Source organism: Physeter macrocephalus, chromosome 4 (genome assembly GCF_002837175.3).
Source record: "Physeter macrocephalus isolate SW-GA chromosome 4, ASM283717v5, whole genome shotgun sequence".
NCBI classification, from domain to species: domain Eukaryota; kingdom Metazoa; phylum Chordata; class Mammalia; order Artiodactyla; family Physeteridae; genus Physeter; species Physeter macrocephalus.
Window position 1 is genome coordinate 134,561,254 of NC_041217.1, and position 16,816 is coordinate 134,578,069.

At 43.6% G+C, this 16,816-nt stretch overlaps 1 protein-coding gene across 1 annotated transcript in view; it reads left to right on the plus strand.

Moving 5' to 3' along the window:
- The window catches only part of FGGY (FGGY carbohydrate kinase domain containing), a 417,095-nt gene that overhangs the window by 226,364 nt on the left and 173,915 nt on the right, over window positions 1-16,816 (plus strand). The window contains exons 7-8 of the mRNA XM_055083910.1: window positions 3,438-3,566; window positions 5,576-5,785. Of these exons, the coding sequence (XP_054939885.1) occupies window positions 3,438-3,566; window positions 5,576-5,785 (339 nt within the window). The remainder of the gene's footprint in view (window positions 1-3,437; window positions 3,567-5,575; window positions 5,786-16,816) is intronic.

Sequence of the window (16,816 nt, forward strand, 5' to 3'; positions counted from 1 at the left end):
GCGGCTGCTTCCCACTAGCTATCTGTTTTACATTTGGTAGTGTATATATGTCCATGCCATTCTCTCACTTCATCCCAGCTTACCCTTCCCCCTCCCCGTGTCCTCAAGTCCATTCTCTACGTCTGTGTCTTTATTCCTGTCCTGCCCCTGTGTTCTTCAGAACCTTTTTTTTTTTTAGATTCTGTATATATGTGTTAGCATACGATATTTGTTTTTCTCTTTCTGACTTACTTCACTCTGTATGACAGACTCTAGGTCCATCCAACCTGCCATTTCTTGCTCCACAAAATCTCTCCTATCTGCCTCTGTTTCAGCATCTCACTTGCCAGTAACATTAACGAATGCCCTTCTCTTTTCTCTGGTTACTGAGATAGCTTCACCACTGCTTTTCCTTACCCCATTCTGTCCTCTGCTACAGTGCTGCCAGAGAGACCTTTAAAAAGATGCAAATCCATGTCTGTGAATCTGGGTAGTATATTCAATATCTTCTAATAAACGATAATGGAAAAGAGTGGAAAAAAAGAATCTAGATATATACATATATGTATCACCAAATAACTTTGCTGTACACCTGAAACTAACACAATATTGTAAATCAACTCTACTTCAAAAAAAGATGCAAATCCAGTCACCTTACTCCCTGGCTTAATGTTCTTTCAGAAGCTTACAGTGATCTTTGTGATAAATTCAAACACCTTAGTCTGGATTTCCCTACTTTCCTCTCCAGCCTTATAGGCCTCCTCCACCCCCTGCTGGGCCCCACCCCAGCTTATGTGCCAGTTCAGTCAGCCCGGTTGGCCGTCTCCCTTCTTTCTTGGCCTTTGCTCAAGATGCTGCCTCTGCTGGGAAATCTACCTGTGCTCCTCCAGCATGTAATTTGAACCCAGATCTTATGGCTGCAAGCCCAGGCCTCTCTCTGCACCTCGCCAGCCAAGGCTTCTTTCTAGATGACTGTCCAAAAGGCTTGGAAGTGTACCCCACCCTGCTAATCCTTTTTCTCTTCTGAACCTTTTTTTTTCAGTGAAAATGATAGCCTTTGTGTTTGTGAGGATTGGGGATGAAGGTAGAATAGACGTTCCCATTTTGACCTTCCTGTGAAAATTCACCCTTAAAAAAAAAAAATCTGAATGTAGTGGGTAGGATTTCTAAATGGTGCCACTTTTTAAACATACATAATGTTTGTTCTACAAATACATCTCTTGATTCCTTCATTCACTGAGAAGCTGCACCAGAATGTAAATGTAAAGAATAAGAGCACAGGTTTGGTATCCATCAGAGTGGAATCCATGCCCTGTGCTCCAACACTTTAAGTGACTTTCCCCATCCATCTGTGCAATGGGGACAGATTAGAATAGTACCCACGTAGGGTATGTTCCCATTGGGTTATTCTGACAATAAAGTGAGAAAATTGCATGACATGTCCTTAGCACGGTCCCCAGCAGAGAAGTGCTCAGTGAATGGGAATGCTGCCTTGTATGTGCTAGCTAGTAGACATAGTGGCATGATTGAGACAGTGTCCAGAGCCAGACGGTCCACAGCTAAGGGTGCTGCTCTCCTCCAGGTTTCTGCTGGTTGTGCATGCAAAGCAGACAGACTAGAGGCTCTCTGTGCTCTCCACCCCATCATCTGAGCATCTGGACCTTATCCTCCAGTCCAGTGCTGTCCAATAGAAATATAATAGAAGCCAATATGTAATTTAAAATTTTCCAGTAGCCACATTAAAGTAAAAAGACATAAATGAAATTAATTTTAATATATCTCATTTAACCTAATATATCCAAAATATCATTTCAATATATAATTGATCTAAAAACTATTAATGAGATATTTTACATTCATTCTCTCATATGAAATCTTTGACATCTGATGTGTATTTTCCACTTAGTACCTCTCAATTCAGACTCTCAATTTTCACTGTAAATACTTGATTTAGATTTCTTAAATTAACGTTGAAAAAGTAGATTTGCATGCCCAAATTGTTCCAAACGTACTTAAAAGTTTTTCAGTAACTGAACTCAGTTTTGAAATGGAAATGGAAATGAATTCAAATGAAATTAATTTAGCACCTTGGTTACTCCGGCCACATTTCAGATGTTCAATCCACATGTGCCTAGTGACTCCCACATTGGACAGTGGCACTCTAAGAAGCCATGCAGCGGGTTCAGTCTTCTTCTGCTTCTTTTTCTTAGCTAAACTTTTTCCAAATTGGATAGAATTTGATAAATGGATAAAAATGGTGTTGTGGAGGAGCTTTGTTTTCAGTTAGGGGAGGTTGTGAGCCTTTCGCCCTCTGCATCCCTTTCTAACCACCCCACCCCCCTCACCTACACCCGCAGAAGTCCTGCAGCACCTCTGCTCATCCCTGGAACTCCATGGAACAATTAACAAGTGGTAGGAATCTTAGCACTGAGCAAATGGCACACATTCAGAATCTTGGACCCTTGGAGCCCAGAGGGATCTTAGCATATATAGAGGTCCAGCCCCACCCTTCCTGCAGTGCAGAAATACTTACGATAAATTCCTTGGCTGGGGTGGGTGGAGGGCGTGACTCAGCCCCTGCTGAACACCTGGGAGCACATGGATCCCTTCATTCTCTTCTGACTTACATGGTTCTCTGTGTCCTGCTCTCATCTCCCTAACTAGGTTGGGGGCAAGGAGCGCCTCTTACAGTGACACAGCGCCCACACAGCGCAAGACAATCAATAAATTCTTAACTGAAGGCCTGACTGACTGCAGGAATTCAAGGTCACCCAAAATATCAGGGTCACTGCATTGCACAACTCCAAAGAACACCATTCAAATTGTCTTCTGTGGTTGTGCAAGTAGCAGCCTTGTAAAGTTTGCAAAGTTTAGACTGGGCTCTCTTTTCCAGCTGAGAAAAACTTTTAAGAAATTCTTTGTTGAAACAAAATAATTCCCTCCTTTATCTTCTGATAGGAAGCAACTACATAAGTAAATTTTCTCAACTTCTTTAGGAATATACGTTAATCAGGGAGTGTGTATGGATGTGTGAATGTGTGTGCATGAGTGTGTGTGTGTGTGTGTGTGTGTGTGTGTGTAAGGTATGCTGGTAGGGCTGCTGTGTTAGGAAGCTCGTTTGGAACAGTTTGACCATTTCAACCTAGGCTCCAAGATGCCACTGTATTTGTATCTTTTGGAATTTCTCATGAATGGAATCTTTCTCTGATTTGAAAGATGCCGTAGAGCTCTTGGCTTTGTAAAGCACCCCAGAGCATGACGTATGGGAACCAAGGACATATACCTAAGTCACCAAATGAGTATAGGGACTCTTTGCAGCTGCATGGTTTCCATCTTCATGAAGCTGAGAAAAGGCAGAGGAGAGGGGAGGGGGCAGAGAGGTTCTCTTAAGAAAACCCTCTGTTTGCTTTTGTGTTTTTCAAACTGACAGGTGTTTATTTTTTCTCCTGTCTACCCAGGAAACCAAGTGCTGCCTCCTGGAACTTCTCTTGGAAATGGGCTCACACCAGAGGCAGCAAAGGACCTTGGCCTTCCTGCTGGAATTGCAGTGGCAGCTTCACTAATTGATGCCCATGCAGGAGGACTAGGTAATCTTCTTACTCCATGTCACTACCAACACTGTGTTCAAACTCTCCTCAGAATCAAACACACTCCTTTTCTATTTTTAAAGCAAAGACTGAGAGCTGGTGATTCAAGACACAGTAAAGAAAAACCTTTAACAGGCATGTGGGTAGAATTATAGAACTTTTCATCAATTATAGGATTCATTTATAATTTTATTAATTTCTCCATAAAATAATAGAAAAAATGATGTGAATAAATATCTCGGTGGTGCTTTCCTTTACTGAAAATTTGATAAAGATACATTAACTTCCAACTGGCATGGATGATGATGGTGTACTTACCTGTACTGCTTTTTTCTACAGATACTCCAAAACCCTTACAATTCTAATTTTATTTTCATAATATATTTGGCTTATATGCTATGTCCAATTACTTGGGTATATCCCTGATTTCATCTTCTAAATAAGTCTCCAACCTGGCATTCTTGTATTCATTTATTCATTCATCAAAGACCCATTGAACACTTAGTATGTCCCAGGCATGGTGCTGGGGGACAGTGAAGTTAATTAAAAAAAAAATAAACAAACTAAATCTCATTCCCAAATGTAAGGCAGACAATGAGGCAAGGTTTACAGTAAAGTGTGATAACTCTATCCTCTTCTTCATCCTTATTGCAGTTTTTTGGCAGGGAGGGAGGCATTGTTCAGATTCTCAATATTTTTCACTTCAACTATAGCCAAATCTTTTTTTCCTAGCCTTTCTTTCTAAGAGTGTTTCTTTTTAAATTATGGTTCGAACTTCATGAGATCAATTTAGTAGATCATGACCACTGGATTTTCAGAATAGAATGGACCGACCAGAGTAGAAAATCTCAGAGTATGTCTAGCACAGTAAGGGTATGCACTTTTTTGTGGAACTTATGTTTCCACTTCCATCTTATGTGTCTGTGCGTGTGTATACTGGGCCATTATGAAAGTGAATTTCTTTTTTTTTTTTTAATGTTTATTTATTTTTTGGCTACGTATTTTTATTTATTTATTTATTTGTTTGTTTGTTTGTTTTTGGCTGTGTTGGGTCTTTGTTTCTGTGTGAGGGCTTTCCCTAGTTGTGGCAAGCGGGGGCCACTCTTCACGCCACCAGGGAAGCCCAAAAGTGAATTTCTTACTATGGGTTACAGTCCAAAAAACTTTGAAAGATATTTTAGTCCCTACTTCATATTACAGACAAGAGGTATCTGTTTAAATGCTTTCATCGAGCTGCATTCCCAGAACTCTGTCCATGCATATTCACCTCCATGTCTTTGCACATGTGTTTCTCTGCCTAGGATGACTGGTCCTCCACTTTGCCCACTTGCTAACTTCTACTCTAAGTTGAAGACCCATCTTAGATGCTTTCTCCTCTGTGTATCTTTCCATGGAAGACACTTCCATTTATTTTGAAACTCTCTAAGCTGTCCTCCTTTCAGCACTTTTACCTACCCCTATGGAAGAAATGATTGTGTTGTAATTGCTCTTTTATCTGCTTGTCTTTTCCACCAGACTGTAAGTTCCTTGAAGACAGGGGCATTGTATTACTCATCTTGTGTAACCTGTGCTGAGCTGTGTCTGGTTCTTATAGGTGCTTGATAAATTTATTAAATGAATAAAGTCACATTAAGGCAAGAATAAGATAAAATAGCCCGACCCTGTAGAGTGAAAGTTAATCTGTTTCCTTACACAGCAGATTATTAAGCAGTGGCTAGTTCTTCTGCATGGTCTCTGGATTTTCAGAGCAGGATAGCTCTCATCCATCTACAAACATGTCCGTCTTATTCATCTTTATGTGTTCAGGATCTAGCACAGTGCCTGAGAAATAGTAACCAGCCAGTAATGCATGTGGATTGGAAAATACTGCTTATAGGCAAGGGTGTTTCTTTCCCTTTTCAGTGTGGGCAGTGTCTGCTTTTGATTGGAATGTCATGATTTTGGTTTTTAAGAACAGGTACAAAGAGAATTTGTGGTCTAGACAGACATGGAGTGTTCCTGTCTCCTAGTAATCCTGACCTCCCATAACCTGCCTGAGGCCCGGGAAGCTTCCTCCATCATGCTCTTCTTCCACTTATCTCTGGGCCAGCAGTCTCCGTCATCTACCCGCACCCAGGGGACAGGCACTAGGCTTGGACCACCACATGCTGAAAGTAAGCAGGCTGTACCTTGGGAACTTTCAAGACTCTGGTTCCCTTGTCAGTTTCCCAGACCTCCCTAAGGAACAAACCGAAACACACCTTTTCACTTCTGCCCAGGACTCGCTGCGCCCTCTAGGAGGGGAGACTGTGTCCTTACAGGCGCCTGGTACTTGAAGACACTCAGAGATGTAAGTTGAACCGCACTGAAAGGAATCCAGGCCATGAAACGACCCCCCTCTTCTCCTAAATCAGAGATGGTCAGTGGCAGAAATTTTTACCCTTAGAAGCTTTGGCTGAGATTTTTTTTTCCCTTTAAAACACAAATGCATGGGACTTCCCTGGTGGCGCAGTGCTTAGGAGTCCACCTGCCAATGCAGGGGACACGGGTTTGATCCCTGGTCCGGGAAGATCCCACATGCCTCAGAGCAGCTAAGCCCATGCGCCACAGCTACTGAGCCTGCGCTCTAGAGCCCGCGAGCCACAACTAGTGAAGCCCGCGCACCTAGAGCCTGTGCTCAGCAACAAGAGAAGCCACCGCAATAAGAAGCCCGCGCACCGCAACAAAGAGTAGCCCCCGCTCGCCACAACTAGAGAAAGCCCGTGCACAGCAACGAAGACCCAACGCAGCCAAAAATAAATAAATAAATAAATAAAAACAAAACAAAACACAAATGCACTTACCTTAGTGAGTTTCCCTTGTGTTTTCCAAAAGTAAGTTCTTTAAGTGGAAAGATAGCCTAGGATCTTGCCTTCTTAAAGGGCTGAGCCTAGGGGCCAGCAGTGGCTAGGGAGGGCCCAGGAAGGCGATTCTCAGCTGCTGTGGGACAGTAAAGACCTACTTAGCAACTTTGACCAAGTTTTATCCTTCTTATACCTCCATCTCTCCCCTTCACCTTACAGCCAGTTTAGGGTTAGGATGTCTGGGAAAAAGAGGAGGGCTGGGAGCAAATATTCCCTCTTGTTTCCCATGCTGCCTATGCCCCTTTCAGAATGTAGAAGAGAAGAGAGGCCTGAAAATCTTGAAAAGGTCGTCCGCCCATCCAGCCGTGCAGTTACTAAAGATAGCTACTGAATGGGTGTAAACATGGCGGTTACTGGTCTAGGCACTGGAGATTATAGCAGTGAACCGAGCAGCCAAAGCCCCATGCCTTTTGGAGAGAAAATTCTCATTCTCTCCTGGCCTGCATGTTTGTAACTTAACAGTATTGGTTTGAGACAGCTAACCCCTGAGTCATCATGATGCTGTAATAGGGCTCTGAACATGGAATCTGAAGATCTGGATTTAAATTCTTACTCTCTCTACCTGTGTACCTTGGGCCAAATATCATACCTCTTCACACTTCCGAATTTCCCCTTCTGCCATATGAGACAGTGATGCCCTCCTCACAGATGTGTTATGATATAAACAGGTAAAACAGCTGGTGTAGCATCTGGCACATAGTAGGCACACAATAATGAGGTATCTTTCTTCAATTTTTCTCACTCTGGAGTGACAATGCCTGGCACAAAGTAGGAGCTTTATAAATGGAAGTTCCCTGAGTTACTATCCAGGAGACCTGTCTTCGCTTTGCATAGGCAGTCGGAGAAGAACCCCAGGCTTCTGGACTTTATCTGCCTTCCATGAATCTGCCCTAAATTTCCTTCCCCAATACTCTTTTTACAGAACACAGGATTCACTGCTTTAAGATTCTGTACAGATTGTGGTCAGAAACAACCTCATGATCTGGTTAGATGAACTCCATGCTAAGAGATTGTTAAGTGTCAGGTTAAGAATCTGGCTTTGGAATTGGATGCCATCCAGGCCTCACACAAACAAGCCCCTGACAATCACAGTCCCTTCAAGTGCTGACCTGGTGTGACCCACGTTGGACCCCACATTCTGACTGGTACGAGGGGTCGGCATTCTGCTTTGGAGAAAGACTCCTGGACTCTCAGTATCCAGGGAAGCCTGGGACGGGAGGATAAAGATCAAAGAAGCAAGTGGAACTCAACTCATGCTTTTTCCAGTTCTGGAAAAAGAGGAGGAAGGACTTGGTGGGAATAAAAATCAAAGATAAGGGAACATTTTGTACTTAAGGTGCTGGTTAGTAAGTTCTCCGGCGGATAGCCAGAAGATGGGAGGAGCTGTGTTTGCCCTTTGTGGGGGTGGTTCTCTCCAGGGCTCGGGCTGCTGCTCTCTTCCTAGCTTGTAAAAATAGTGGTAACTTTGTTCCAGGTCTGTTCTTGGCTCCAGCAGCCCAGCTGTCCTGAACGGCAGTAACAACCTGATTTCTGTCTCAGGCCCTCTCCCCTAGTTGTTCTTCTTTATCAGACCAGCTTCTGATTCTCCATCACATCCTGAAGCCGGGCTGTCTCCTCCGGGAGCCTTCCCTGACTCCCCCAAGCTGACTTAAGCCCTCCTTCCTCTCACTCCCATGATGCCTGGGACTTGCCTCCTTTACAGTGCACGTCACCCAGGTTTATGTGCACAACTTTGTCTCATTTACAAGTTTGTGAACTCTTCGAGAGTGAGCCCCTTGCCATTTCATTCTCATATCCCAGCAACCAGCACGGTGTTTTGCATGTGGAGGACTGTTAACACGTGCATATTTAGTGAATGAGTGAATGAATGGCATCCCCTGCATGAGGGATGGATATTCAACTGAGAAGTAGAGTAACATCTCGTCACAGGGGCGGCTGCCCTGTACGTTAGGTGTGCCTGGCTCAGTTCTCCATGAAGCGAAAGGGTTGTTCTCAGCGCTCCCTGATCCAGTCCTGGAGGTCTGGAAGCTCGTGTCCCTTGTGCTCCCATCATGTTAGCAGGTGTTGGCCAAGAGCAAACATTGTGCCTAGGTTTAGCATCACTCTGATTCCAGATACTGGGTTCTTTGCCAGATGTTGATTTGGCTTAAATTGCTCATCTGAGTTTCAGAATCAAACCAAATGGAGGATTTTGAATTTCTCCCTCCCCTCCCTTTCCCTCGTCTCTCCTCTTCCTTCCTTCCTTTCTTTTTTTTTTTTTTTTTTTTTTTTTTGCGGTACGCGGGCCTCTCACTGCTGTGGCCTCTCCCGTTGTGGAGCGCAGTGTCTGGACGCGCAGGCTCAGCGGCCATGGCTCACGGGCCCAGCCGCTCCGCGGCATGTGGGGTCCTCCCAGACCGGGGCATGAACCTGCGTCCCTTGCATCGGCAGGCGGACTCTCAACCACTGCGCCACCAGGGAAGCCCCTTCCTTCCTTTCTTTTAGCAGAAAAATTGGTTTAGCCCGTCTTGCAAAAGGAGCTTCTGGTTCATGCCCTCTTAGAACAACACATAGTTAATTCCAGTGAGCAATAAAACTTGCCAACTTTTCATCTCACCATTGTCAGTGCTCTAGAAGCAACACTGATTCTCAAAGCAACTTTATACATACTATTATTTTGTTCCATTCGTTAAATGAAATAATGAGGCTCACAAAGATTACCTAACTTACCCAAAGTCACACGATTAGTAAGTGGTAAATGCATGATTTAAACCCACACTATCTGATTCCAGAGCTCACACTTCTAATCACTACGCCTTATGGAATGCATATCTGTTACAGTGTGCTCCAGTCTACTCTTGAATTTGACACTTAAAGTAGCATTTGAGCGAGTAACAAGTATTACAAAAAGAAAGTCTTTCAATAAATGTTTATTGATGACCCACTTTACTAGTTGATGAGAGTATAAGGTGAATATGAGAGAGAACTGGACTTGTGGGAACTTGTAGTCTAGTAGAGAAAACAGACATTAAATAAACAATGCAATTATATGTTCCAAGTCTCTAAGGCTTTGGAAAAATATGGAATGGGCCCAGAATTGAGACTTGAAGAATTATAAAAGGATTCCTAGAGGAAGCGTTGTCTGTAATGTAACTGCAACATTTCCTGCCCTAGTATTGCTTCTTGGTAAAATGGAATTCATTTACTTGTTGTAACTTTCCAACTTCAGTTAGGCTTTATTCCTAATAATAATAAGAATAACAATAATATCACTAATAAAACAAGAATCACTACCCTTATTGGTACTACCTTTCATGTGCCAAGTACTCTGCTGGACACTTCATATACTTCATCTCTTGCTTCTCATGATGATCCTACAAGGCAGAGGTTATTTCCCATTCTGTACGTGAGGAAGCTGAAGGCAGAAAGAGTAACATTTCCACCATTCACATAGCTAGTATCGTGGCAAGATTTGAACCTGAGTCTGACTTCGGAGCTCTTGTTCTTTTTCTTGGTACCAGTGGTTCTCAACCAGGGGGGATTTTAACTCCCCATCCACATGGGGCGCTATCTGGAGACATTTCTGTGATTGTCATTTGGAAAGGGAAACTGGTATGGCACGTGGTGGGTAGAGGCTAGGAATGCTGCTAAACGTCCTACAGTGCTCGGGGCAGCCCCGCAGCAGAGAGTTATCCCGCCTCGAAGTGCTGGGAGTGAGAAGTCCGACTCCAAACCGAAACCCTTCCAATGATAGTATTTCCCTTCATCAATTCGGTTTATTTCCGTAGAAGCCAAAACACAGCCCCAAATAAGGGTCTTACTGATATATTAGTACTTTGTCGAAATAGACTTTGTGAAATTAACTCTTCAGTGAAAATAGTTGTGAGATAAGACAGTAGAGTGAAGACTTCAGACTAGGGAGTATAAGATGATTCCCGCCCCTTCCGTCTTACCCAGCGTCTAACACGAGACCACTTGTCCAGCTTTCAGCACATCATATACACTTGCCTCCTCCTTGCCTTTGGTCATGCTGTTCGCTCTGTTTGGGCTGAGCCCTGCTCCCCACCTAGACAGTCCTACTCATGTGTCAGCAGTCCGGCTAAATGTTACTTATACAGTGGAGATGTCTCCAAACCGAACCCTGCTCTTAGAAACCAGGATTCACTCCCTCCTCTGTGTTTCTGCCACACTTTCACCTCTTTCCTTTTTCCCACCAAATCATGTTCACTCTGCCCGTCATTCAGCATGGGACCCACAGAGTCAGTCCCCCGTGAATCAGTGAGTTAATTAAGATAATAAAAGTGAGAGGATTTTGAAATATCCCAAACAAGGATTGCTAAATCCAGGTAGGGGAGCCTTTAAAAATATATATAGATACCTACGGCCTACCCGCGAAGGATCCTGAGTCTGAGTGTCTGGGGCGGGGCCGGGAAACCGATTATAGGATGCACGTTGTCACCTGGCGCCCAGAGGAGACGGTTTGCGGGACAGGTTGGCACTGCGCACACAGGTCAGAAGCAGAAGTGATGTGCAACTCTCAGGTAGACCAATCAGACCAAACCACAACTGTGCTGGGAAGGAGCCAGGCCCAGGCTTGGACCGGAAACTGGGGTCAGGAGGGAGTGTGTCCAACAAGAAAGAGAAGCTTGGATCCAAAGAGGCAGATGGTCTGTAAGGAGGGGGATTAGAAGAGCAGATAAAGTCTTGCCGGGGAGTCTGCAAGGAGAAAAGCGGTGTCAGTGCCCAAGCAGATAGGGCGAGGATGACTCCGGGAGTTCCTGGATGTGAATCAACAAGGGGGAGGAGGAGTTTGTTAGTGTGATTTTAAGGTTATTGTGTTAGGCTGAGGTTCGGTTTAATGAGAACCACTGCTGCCTGAGACCAGAGCAGTTGCATGAGCCTTGGTGAGGCGTAGAGGGGATGGGGGGGAAGGACGGCTTTGGGTTTCCTGTCCCCAGACCCCCAGGGCTTTCCTGGAACACTGTGCTTCTCTGTACTGTGAGGGATGAGCCTTAGCTGGGAGACCGGTCTTTTCTGTGGTCAGAAATCAGGGAGAAACGCAGGCCTGCGGGGCTACAGCCCCCTCCTGCTGTCCTACCCCTCTCTAAATCTGTGCCACACAACCCAGGATATGCCGCTATGAGCCTACCCTGAAATGGTTAACTTCTTTATTTTATATACAGGCTCCTGTTTGGATAATGAGTGATCGTAGGCTTAAGAACTAAAAGGTTGCTCAAAGACTTTCTGTATCAAATTCTTCAATATGCAGATGAGAAAACCGAAGCCCAGAAAAACAGTGAGTCATCCAAGGTTACCCCAGCAAATTACCGTCAGAGTTGAATTTAGAAACTGAGCCTCCTAATTCATTGGTCAGGGGCCCTGCCCCTGTTATGCCACACCATCTCCAATTTAGGGAAGGGGAATGGTTTTGGGTATCTGGAACTCTATCCGTCGTGGAAAATAAGAACAGGCAAGAAGTGGGTGTATTCACACCTGTGCTTATGTATATGTGCAGCTGTATATGCATTGCATGTATGTACATGTGTATGTGTGTATCCATCCCTGTATGTGCGTATATGTTATTCCATTCTACACATTATATCCCATTTAATGGCTGCAGTCAGGATCCTGGCTGGCTATCAGATAGGTAAACTAGTTGTTCTAAGGCACTCATGAGTAAGTCTCTTCCATTTTGTGGTCACAGTCTGCATTAAGGGTCTCCCTCAAAAGCTGGTAATAAAAAAAAATACCGGGCATTTCAAGTTCCTTCTGAAAAGTTCACACCAATTGTTTTTGTTTCAGTCTGTGCCCAGCTTTGTTCTGGGCACTTAAATAGTCAGTGTCATCAGCTCACAACCACACTGTGGGCTGCCATTGTTTTCTGCATTTAATATACAAGGATATCAAGGTTTAATAACTTGTTTCAGTGTGACATTTCAGTAAATGATAAAGTTGGATCCTAGGTCCAAGTTTTTTTTACTCCAGAGCCTATGAGCTTTTTCCTGCTTGCCCTTCTAGTATATTTATGTATGTCTAGATATGTCTGTGCATTTACTTACCTTAGCCTATAATTACACAAACATATGTCTATATCTAAAACGGAAGATAGAGCTTCTATTAAACATTCTTCCAGGTAGGTATGTTTCTAGATCCATTTTATGGATGAGAGAGTTGAGGCCCAGATTGGGGAAGGGACTTAATAAAATATACTTCGAACAGCACACATGTTTGGGGCTCTCCCAGTCATGGGGAATAAGACCAGGCTTATTAGACCAGGCTGGCTGTTTTTTGACTGTGGTGGAGAGATCAGTAATACTGAAGTTGATAATAATTTTGTTGATTATTTTTGTTGATTAATATTGAAATGAATGTTGATATTAAACTTATCTGTGTAGGGACTTGCCACTTTCAAACCATCATCCTGGTATTTTTGCTTCCATTAATGGTTGAGCAAATGGACACTCCAGTAGGTGAAGGGATTTGCTTAAGGATACAGGATGAGGAAGGATTGGATCCAAGACTGTAATGCTGATCTGTCTCTCCCCGTCATTTCACATTTACTTTGGTGAAGACTTTTCATCAAACAATGGAGCAAGTGCTTCCTTCTAAACAGAGCAGAGTGTGTTGACTCAGTGTGAGTTCCTGTGCCCAGAGGCCCTGATTTCAAGCAAATCTCTGACCAGCTCATCAGCTTCAGAACTTTATCTGGTATCTAGAGGGAATTTTTAACCAGAAGATTCTACTTATTCACTCATATATTAATATGTGACTGAAAAGATGAGCTGCTGTTTTCCTTTGCTAAGCTTGGGAACAAAAACAAAAACACACAGAATAACCCAGCCCCAGGTTCTGATACTGCCAGCCACCTGTTAGGAGGACTTCCCACCCCAAGTTCAAAAGGTAGAAGACTGCTGGAAAAGTGTTTGTTTGGAGACCCAAAGTCTAAGATTGCACTTGCGTCACTGGCTGTGAGAGTAGGCTTACCCCAAAGGTCCACTGTTTTTCATGGCACGGAAACTCAGCACATGGTGCTTCACATCCATGTAATAACCCTGAGCGCTAATGTTTACTCTGGGGCTTGCACATCCGCAGCTGTTGGTGGGAAAATGCACATCTCCAGTCATCGCCCCTCCGCGGCAGCCTCACATCTGAACTGCTGTCTGCTTCCTTATCATCTCCCCACGGGCCTGGGTAATTTCCTTGTTTTCAATTTTCTCTTAACTAAGCATTCATATGAGTCATTATAAAGGGTGAGGAGAAAAAAAGATTGTTTTTTCCCTACACTGGGGATCTTGAGGATTGCCTCCTGGCATCCTGCAGCTAGTATAGATGTCTAGAGAAACTAAGAAAGAAAACTTTTTGGAATGTAGAAAAATTGTACTAGCCTCTAGTTAGATCTTTTAGTAGCGTCTCCCCCACCCCACCTTGATAACTCTAATTTTATCATGCTGTGTGCTATGATGTAGGAATGTGACTTCTAAGGGCAGTGAAAATGAAAAATCTTGAGGTAACACAACAGTAATTAAGAACACATAACTGATTCAAATCCTGATTCCACTTCCTGTCTGTGTGACCTTGGGAAGTCACTTGACACTTCATGCCTCAGTTTTTTCCATCTGTGAAATGGGAATAATAATCGCACCCACCTCATAGAGTTGTTTGAAGAATAAATAAGCTAATATCTGTAAAGCACTTAGAACAGTGTCTGGTAGTGCTATGTATATCTAGGTATGACTAATGGGATCTCAGCAGATTTACATTATGAATGATAGCAGTGAGCAAGAGAAATTCAAAGATTCATTCCTTTATTTACCAAATATGTGATATCTTCCTTTTATGTGCCAGGCATTGTTGTAGGGGTGTTGGATGTAGTAGTAAATAGAGACAAGTTCCTACTCTGTAGAGCTTCTATCTTGCTGAGGGTGTTCATAACCTTACATCTAAACATATATGTGTATATTTTTATATGCACTGTATGCATGCATGCACGTGTATGCACACACATGCACATGTATGGGCATGTCCATGCATATGCTTATGTGTGTGCATTTGTTATACACATCTGTATGAGCATCCATGTATACATGTGTGTGTCTGTGTATATGTGTGCACAAATGTGCCTGTATCTGCATGCTCATAAATGTGTATGTATGTCTGCATGCTTGTGTGTATGTTTGTGTATGTGTGTGTGTGCCAGTATACACACACACACACACACACACACACACACACATACACACTTGGATATATGTGTTTATGCATGTGTGGGTATATGTGTGTATATATGTATGTGTATTGGCATGCATGTGTGTTTATCAGGTATTGCTAAGTGTTATGAAGAACAGGTCTGTGTAAAGCAATGGAGAGTGCCAGACGTTGCTGCCAGTACAGAGAGTTCTGAAAAGTTTAATCCAGTGTGGTGACATTTGAGGAAACAGACCTCAGTGAAGTGAGGGAACATTTTATGGTTTAAGAAGCAAGGTAGCAATTAATTCAATCAGCAGATATGTGTTAGGCCCATACTTGTGTGGGCCTCAGATGCCATACAGGGCACTGGGGCTACCAGAGATGCCCCAGTCCTCTCTCTAGAGGAGCTTAGCAGCTGGTAGAGAAGGCAGACTTGTCATCAGAAAAATCTCATTGTAACCTGCATGCTGCTTTTCCCAGATGAGAAGGAAGTGTCACAGGAGGGCAGGGAATGCATCAACTAGCTCTGCCAGAACAAGTGAGAGAAGCATCACCTAGGAGGTGGAAACGGGATAAGCATTTCAAGAGGCAGGAACAGAATGTGAAAAACTTCGGAGTGTGGAACGGCCTGACTTCATCAAGGAGCATTTCAGTATGGGAAGCTTGCTGTTCACGTGTGAGGGGAACAGTGAGAGATGGCCGGGAAATCAGAGCCATGTACCATGGTGTGGGCTCTGAGCTCCCAGCTTTGCCACTGGTTATTAACAAGTTACTTAGCCGCTCAGTGCCTCAGAGTTCTCCTACATAAGTGGTAATGACAGTAGCACCTCGTCCGGTGGTTGCATTTTATAGACGCCTTCTCCTGACACATGGTGAGCCCTTAAGTGTTAGCTCTTCCAGGTCAGAAGCTCAAATGTAAAAAGCCTAGAATTCCAAGTCAAGGAGGTTGGATGCTAAAATTAAGTTGGACCAACCCTATCTATTCAAATAGCTTCCTCAGCACTGATTGTCATGTGAAAACTATGTCAAGTGTTCTACATGAAGCATTTGCCTTTGGGAGTGCAGCTCTGATTCGTAATACCAATGGGTGATAGTGCAAAGGAACAGTTAGAGCGGAAAAAAAAAAAAAAAAAAATGCCAGCTCATTTTAAGCTTAGAACAGAAGTGTTCACTTCAGTGGAATGAAGCAGATGTTTATTTTCCCAGGCCCCGGGAATTCAGAAATAACCCACTTGCTGCCAGGGCTTTGCCTTCTACCTTTGCAACGTCACTTACTCAACCTGCAGAAGCATAGCTGGAAGGGAAAGTGCATTTCCCCACCTCGGACTTCTGTATCTCAGCATCGTTGTTACTCATCCATCAGGCCTGAGGGTGGGCAGTGCTACTTTTCACTGTCTCCTACCCACTCTGATCTTGGCCACTGTCTTTGTGAGAGGAGATTTATCTCTGGTCCTGTCATCTCTCTTCAAATCCAAACAGAGAATGTACAGAGTCTGCCCATGCTCACTGTAGTCTGAGCGGCTGAAAATTCTTCCAGAGCCCTTTAGGATTTCTGTGCCCATACTTCTTTTTTTTTTTTTTAACATCTTTATTGGAGTATAATTGCTTTACAATGGTGTGTTAGTTTCTGCTGTATAACAAAGTGAATCAGTTATACATATACACATGTCCCCATATCTCCTCCCTCTTGCGTCTCCCTCCCTCCCACCCTCCCTATCCCACCCCTCTAGGTGGTCACAAAGCACTGAGCTGATCTCCCGGTGCCATGCAGCTGCTTCCCACTAGCTATCCACCCTACGTTTGGTAGTGTATATATGTCCATGCCACTCTCTCACTTCGTCCCAGCTTACCCTTCTCCCTCCCCATATCCATGTTCTAGTAGGTCTGTGTCTTTATTCCCATCTTACCCCTAGGTACTTAATGACCTTTTTTTTTTTTTCTTAGATTCCATATATATGTGTTAGCATACGGTGTTTGTTTTTCTCTTTCTGACTTACTTTACTCTGTATGACAGACTCTAGGTCCATCCACCCCACTACAAATAACTCAATTTCGTTTCTTTTTATGGCTGAGTAATATTCCATTGTATATATGTGCCACATCTTCTTTATCCATTCATCTGTCGATGGACACTTAGGTTGCTTCCATGTCCTGCCTACTGTAAATAGAGCTGCAATGAACATTGTGGTACATGACTCTTTT